Source organism: Mastacembelus armatus, chromosome 9 (genome assembly GCF_900324485.2).
Source record: "Mastacembelus armatus chromosome 9, fMasArm1.2, whole genome shotgun sequence".
In the NCBI taxonomy this organism is placed as follows: Eukaryota; Metazoa; Chordata; class Actinopteri; order Synbranchiformes; family Mastacembelidae; genus Mastacembelus; species Mastacembelus armatus.
The window spans coordinates 5,905,707-5,913,395 of NC_046641.1; the positions used below are offsets into that span (position 1 = coordinate 5,905,707).

The following is a 7,689-nucleotide window of genomic DNA, read 5'->3' on the forward strand; positions in this document are numbered from 1 at the left end:
GTGAGTCTCATCTGTCACTGAGCATCAGCGCCGTGCTCGGCCATGCTGACCAGATCAGCCGAGTGGAACCTTCCCTGACAACAGCACACAACGAATATTTCACACCTGGAAATGAAGCCATACACATTCAAATCACACAGAGGTGACACTCATGCTCAATGAAATCCACCTATTGGATGTCTGGAGAAAAAGGAGAGATAGAACAGAGACTGGTCACTGTGTGATGACATCCTCGAACTTTCAGATGATACAAGACTGCCCTGTGAACAAACCACATTAGATACTGTACATTTAGAGTTGAGGGACAATTTGACTACTTTCATGTACAAATATTGTAGAGTTTCTCTGATTAGAGATTTCGTTGTTAGGTTGTTTTTCCTGATTAAAGTCAGTGCTAATGAACCGTTATCCATGGGTTAGATGCTCTCTTTTCAGACTGACACGTCTGAAGGTGACAGAGGAAATGAGATTCTCATATCCAATGGCAATGACAGGCCAACACTGAAATTTAAATACTTACTAGAACACAACCTTTAATAATGTCCTCATGGCCATGCACTGACCTCCCATCTGCAGTGCTACAACCATCTGTGTGTTGTCTCTTCCTAATTTTACTAATAGGGTCTCCTGTGTTGTCTCTCAGGTGAGGAACAGCAAGGCCAGCGGTTACTGTCTGGACCAGGGCTCTGAGGACGATGACAAAGCCATCCTGTACCCCTGCCACGGCATGTCCTCCCAGGTCAGACCACACTCATCAGCTGTTTGTGTGTTCACGTTCATTTAGCTCATCAGCCTGGCAGTCAATAATGAAATTAGATAAGCTGTCAGTCAGTCAGTGTGTTGAGCTGATTCTTCCAAAATAACACTGCACATGTTCTTTCATAGCTTGCACTCCCTTCACACATTCTCAGATTTATGAATCAACATATTTTGAAGTTTTACTGTGATTACTGGGTGTAATTACTCTTGTCTTCAAGCACCATAAAACTTTCATCTAATTTCATTTAATAAGTGGTGGTAGCAAAAGCAAGACACATGTTTTGCTAATTCCTTCTCAGAAATCTTCACATCTCTGCTCTGCGTACTCAAGATACAATATGATACCCCAAATCACTAGTTACATAAATTGTAAATACATGGAATTATTACATGCAGGAGCCATATAAATCGGATACTTATAAAACTTACTAAAGTTGAGGATACTCATTGTTAATGGAGATTAATCTGTGTGTTTTTTATGTATTTTGTTGTCTTATCAAAGAAGATGGCTTGGATGTGAATTTGTGTAGAGTGTAAGTGTGCACATGAGTCTATAGGCTCCTCAGGTGGTCTTATCTATCTTATTAACTGGTGTTTCGTTGATTGACGCCATGACATCAACACATGTGGAAACTTGCATGCCAACATCATAGCACACTAGTCAGGATGCTGTCTAGGACCACTGAAGCTATAAAACAAGGATGTCCAATATATAGAACTTTTTTTCCATGCAGAGAGAGAAGTTAAGAAAGCTGCTTTTTGCCTTTTGTCTGTTAGTGCTGAACATCTCCCACTGAGTCAATGAAGATTCACACCTGGTTGAGGTTTTACAGTTGTAGAATAAGAAATGAGATTGTAATAGATAATAGGTTTATTTAAAAAAAAAAAAGAACATCAGTCAGCAGTGAACAATACTATGTCTGCATTTAAAGTTATTAATTATAGAATACAATTAAATCTAAAATATTGCATAAATAGTTATAAATGCGTGTGTCACAAAGATGTATGAAATTCTCGAGTCCCCAAAAACACTTGATTTCCAACTTGATTTGGCCAAATTTACTGTAAGTTTGATGGCTACTATTGAGAAACAGGGAAGTGCCTTACTTATAGATGACTGTAGACAGATAATGTTATAAAATCTTAATATATTATTTTCAGTATATAAAAGAGATATTTCAGAAAAACATCAAATGCACTTGAGAGTAATGAAATGCCTCATCTTGACAAGACCTTGAGCTGGAGAGCACTCATGGATTCTGTCAATAAATTAATCAGATCTGTTGGTTAATTTGGAAGAGCATTATTTTGTGGAACTAATGATTCTTTAATTTGCCTTCCCTTCTCATATTGCAGAATAGTGTGGGCGAGTACAAGTTCCACAATACTTCATGAAATCTTTCTTCTTAAAAAACTTTTTGTTAGAATTTCAACCCACTCACATCCCATCACCCCGCGGCCTTGTTTTTTAAGAAACTCAATTTCTTATAATTTATGTTTTATAATTCTTGTACTTTCATATACAAAATTCAAATCAAAGATGTAAATCTTCTAGAACATCTCGAAATGAATTCCCACATCCACTCTCATTAAACTACACAGTGATCTTACAAGCAGAAGTCATTTTTAACCCATGTACAGAGATTAATGATGATGCAGATCGTCACACTGCTTCATGTAGACTTTAAATGTGTTTAAATGTGTTTCCTCAGATGAGACAAAGTTCTAAGGAGAAGTGCTCTTGTAACCTTAGTACAACAGGAAACACTGGAAAACTGGGGCACTCTGGGTATAATCTTTACGTGAATAGACAATAGATACCAGGACTAACCTGTCCTGTTTCTTGGGCTTGTTGTCCTTTTGCACTGAAGCAGGAGCTAATTCATGCAAATGATTTTTATGTATCCGGTCTTTTTTATGTAAAGGAATTTTTACCTTTCCTTACATGAGTGACATGTTCATTATCCGTCATATGAGGGAGTATTATAAGAAGGCCAGCAGCTCATCAGTGAGTGCTCAGTGGGGTCCAGTAATGTAAAACTCTTTTAATCCTGACCCCAGGAAGAAATACACAAATGGAAATGAATTTTGTGTCCTCATACCATTACAGTGACGACCAACATTACTAGAAGCTAGCCGAATTCAATTTCAGGGGATGCTGTGATTTTACCATTGCTCCTTTTACTTAGGACAAAATAATTGTCCTGAATCAATCTTTATTTTGCTTCTAAGAAATGAGTCTCTGCCTCCTCTCCCAGTGGAAAACTAAATCATGGATAATGTCTCACCTTTGTCCAATAGTATACTGCAGTGAAAGGATGGTGGAAGAAAGTCTGAATCATAGCTCCATTCATATATACACACATAGCACCCACTAGTCTGTTAAAGTAAATGATGCATGTTCTCTCTTGGATTTTCCTTTTATGAGAGTTGGGTGGACCTCTTGTCTTTGTCTGTTCAGTCATATGCTATTAATCTTCATAGGGTCTACTAATGAGGTTAATATCAGTATATGGCACATAAGGGCCCCATATTATTGAGAGTGAATGTGAGCATCTCCAAGCACACATACTTTGGTTTGTGTACATAAGCAGTCAAATGTTTGGACACATTTCTCCATTGAATTGAATGAGAGAGTGTGTCCAGGCTTTCGACTGATAGTGTATGTGCAGCAGTGCATAGTGGAAAAGGGCTTGGTGATGGTGAATGTACATCAAAGAGTGTGGTGATAAATAAATATGCTCCCAGCCAGTCACATCACTGGTCTCATAGCTCAGAAACAACTGTGCCAGTCACCGTGAAGCATGACATCAATGGCTTAACAAATGGAAATATGCTTCTTCAGGGAATCATGCTATTGCCTGAAAGGTGGCAAGAAGTGAACTCAGCATGACAAGTCTGCAGCTAAAGGCCGGCAGAATTGTTTTAGTATAATACAAATAAATTACTTTTTGCACCATAATGCATTTCAACAATAAAGTGTAAGGCAATACTTTTCCTGAAAACAACTTTGGAAGAAGGAAACAACACATTATGAGCCACTATAATCCAACAAATCCTACATATTTAAATTGAATATAGAATTATGATATAATAGACCAGTCTGGTATATGCAGATTGTCACATTATTTTGCTGTAGCCTAAAGTCATTTTTATATTACTCAAAAGCAAATGTTCAGTATTTTCTTTCTTGGGTTCTCTCCTACAAGGAATCCAAGCTACAATACAGTACAGTACAATATGTGTGATGCACTTGGGTGTGCAGGGTGCTGATGGGCACCCTCTGAAGTACTTATTCTAAAGGGACCCCTTAAATTTCCCCTTTTGAAGTTTATGAAGAGATTTGCAGCTAATTCAGATTCCCATGCTAAACTATCCTGTAACCACATGTGCTAGCTCCAGGGCTGAAGCCCCAGTCCACGCCCTACTTAAAACATTTACCATAATCTATAGCATAGACTCATAACTCACAAGATAATAATACTCATAACTTCCTGGTACTAGGGACAAGAAAGGTAGAAATGTGGAGGTTATATCTCAGTATGATGTATAAGCATTCAATCTCAAATTTACATTGTTCCAGCGTTGCACCATTAATGAGCTAATTAAGGAACTTGTGATTAGCTCGACCTCCAAAGTGACTGCAAAACTTTTACAATGGCAGGAAGGCGATGAAGTGTCTAATGTTGCTGCAAGAGGCACAGGTTAATTGGCTTGGCAGAATCATTTCCTTGCGTTAATTATTTGTTATGTTCCCATTTTAAATGTATTAGCGTATAAAAGGCTGCAAGTCTGAGCTGTAAACAGGTATTAGTGAGGATTATATGGTGTTTTTCTTGTGCCCAGTCATAGTTTACACTACATCTAAATCTGCTTTAGCCATTATACAAAATTCAGTGAAGATTTCTTTAGCAAACTACCTTCAACAACGACCTTTATCATGCCACCTTGAGAAATGTTCACTGCATTAGTGTATGTGCTTTGCATTTGTCATAGAGTTTGAAGTATGTTTATGTAAATGGCTGCCATTCCTTAGCCCAAATAATTATCCTTATCTTATGAGCAGCCCAGTCACCTCTGGTAAACCTTGAGTGACACACCAAGAGGTGCTACAGTGTTTTCTGTGTGTTTGTTCTGAGTGTCTCTTCAGGGCAGAACATTGGCTTAAAAACCACCTGCTCAAAAGGAACAGCACCCACACAGCCTTGTACTGCAGCTCAGATTTTTCCACCCCTGCTCCAAAAACCTCTACTCAGACAACGTTACATCAGTTTGTGGGGATTTTTACATGCTACAATTGATTTGACAAGGTATTTGAACAGGAACCGTCTATCGTACCAGGACGTGACAAGGCTCAAGACATTAATTTACAGGGAGAGATGGTGGTAACAGGGCCCTGCTTTTTCAATGAAGTAAAGTGTGGCCTAAATTTGATCTTATTTTCTTATGTAAACCTTGCTTGTAACGATTTTCTGAAAGAAAATTACATTTGGATAGATAAGTACATGGCCCAGTTTTCTATCAATAAAGCACTGCAAGACACATTGTTCATTAGTCAGCTTGCCAGCACTCTAGATTCAGAGGCATTCAATTACATAAATCTTCCAGGACTGAAAAACATAAAGTAGCTATCTACCCTATGCTATATTAGAAGGCAGTGTGTGTGTGCCTGTGTCTATGTGATGCAGAACAGTTGTGTGTGTGCTACACTTAAAACAGATCCATCTCGTTTTTCAGTGGATGACTCCCATGAATAATAAATGCTATCTCTACTGTATCCTTACATAAGGTATACCTATAGTCACAGAGCCTTTCATGTGCAGGATTAAGGGGTTGAGGTTTTGGTTCGGCAAAATACTCTAGCTTTAATAAGTACACTGGTGTGTCTGTCCAGTCCTGTATGCAAAAATATGTTATAAAACACCATTTCAAAAGTCTTGTATTTTCACATCAAGGAAGTGTTCTATCTAAACAAATGGTTAGGATATTACAAAACAATATTTGGTCACGTTTTACATTTAACAGGAACATCAGAAGCCCTTTATTTCAACAGTGACAGACATTTTGTGAATTTAACCACAGGATAAATGTGAACTACTGTATATGGAGAAAAGTCAGCAGAGTGTTCTCAGCTTTGCTGTGGTAGCGTACATATTCAGCACCTTAATCCCTGACATCCATATTTTTCCTTTAAAAGATATTGATCAAAACAAGCTTCCATCTCATGCAAGGTTGGAAGGTTCTCCCTAATAAATCTATAAGCTGGAAGCATTCATTTTTCCTGCTTCTGTTAGTGACACAGATTAGCATTAGCAACTCTTATACTAATGCATTATCAGTTAGCATTTAAATGTGTGCTACTGAAAAAAGGCTTTCTTACTTTACAAAATACTCCATTATTTATTGATTTAACCCTGACCATGAGACCGTGTTGGCTAATAACCTAATAACTTGTGTTATGCAGTTTATGAACCAGCAGCTCCCAGCACTCATGTATTCCCTTCAGGAAATGCAGATTAGTCTAATTCATTTTGATATGCTTGAAAACCAATTCAGTGGGAGATCAACTTTTTACTGCACTATATTCATTTTAAAAACAAATGAGCTTGATAACAATGACGCACTGCCAACTGTATAGTGTGCAGTTAATGCTAGTTCAACAACAGTACAAAGCTGTAGCAATAATAATTAAGTTTAGTAGTTTAATAGTTACAGAGAACACTTGTCAGAATTATGAGTAACTTACGTTTACTTCAATACGTGAGTGTTACCTGTTACCTAATGGAGTATTTTTATACTGCAGTACTCTAAGATTCTACATGCTTCCCGTGGTGCTGCATGTTCACCTCATGGTTCCCTTCTGTTGGTGCTTCTCCTTTCAGCTCGTTTTGCGTTAATTGCTTCATATTTGTATTTGTGTGAGCTGTGGAGCTCGCAGGTTGTGGGACTGTAGCTATTCTTGGATAGATAAATGGTAAATCCCTTGCCCAGAGATGGAATTCATTTGATATCCTGAAATTTCTGGTTATTCTGTGTTGCAGCTCGCCCGCTACTCTACTGAGGGGCTACTCCAGCTAGGACCCCTGGGGTCGACCACCTTCTTGCCTGACACAAAATGCCTCATTGATGACGGCAGAGGACGCACTCCTAGTCTGAAAAAATGTGATGCAGTTTCAAGGATTTCTCAGAGGCTTTGGGACTTTACACAGGTAAAGAGAACCCACATGACCTGTCTTTATCACAGCAATCCCTATCACTGCAGTACTTCAAACACACCGAATGTAATCAGAGATAAAAAAAAGATGCTGACACATTTATTGCAGAATGCCTGCTAGTTGTCAGTAATGCCATTAGAACAATCATAGGCATATGGTTATAGTGTGAACGTGCTCTTCACAGGGTTACTGTGCAAATTTGTTTTGTGTTGCAGAATGGGCCAATAATCAGCAGGGATACCGGTCGCTGCTTGGAGGTAGAAATGTCCAAAGATGCCAACTTTGGCCTTCGTCTGGTGGTCCAGAGATGCTCCGGTCAGAAGTGGATGATTCGAAACTGGATCAAGCATCCCAGGCATTGAAGCCAGCGAATAACCTCTGAGACAGGCTGGGCAGTGTTTCAAGTCACAGTTGGATCTCAGACTGGACAGTTCAGAAAGGAGCAGAGACTGGTGGTGCTAGTGTGTGGTATTTCACACTACAAACCGCACTGTGCACTGAGCTTCCCTCAGGCCACAATGCTTTCAAACACAGCGTCCTAAAGAAGAATAAGACCACATTTATGTGTTCCACTGAGCTGTGTGCTCAGAGACCTTATGGCAAACTGCACTGCTGAAATGATCCACATTTCTGACATTCAGCTACATGTATAGAACGGAAGAACAAGACACCTGAGCGCAGCCCTGAAAGGTGGTGCAAAACATAAGTAATTTGT

At 38.9% G+C, this 7,689-nt stretch overlaps 1 protein-coding gene across 1 annotated transcript in view; it reads left to right on the top strand.

Annotated features, from left to right (window-relative positions):
• The window catches only part of galnt9 (polypeptide N-acetylgalactosaminyltransferase 9), an 81,978-nt gene extending 74,642 nt beyond the window's left edge, over window positions 1-7,336 (top strand). Inside the window, exons 9-11 of the mRNA XM_026321917.1 lie at window positions 644-739; window positions 6,801-6,968; window positions 7,190-7,336. Of these exons, the coding sequence (XP_026177702.1) occupies window positions 644-739; window positions 6,801-6,968; window positions 7,190-7,336 (411 nt within the window). The remainder of the gene's footprint in view (window positions 1-643; window positions 740-6,800; window positions 6,969-7,189) is intronic.
• The last annotated feature ends 353 nt before the right edge of the window (window positions 7,337-7,689 follow it).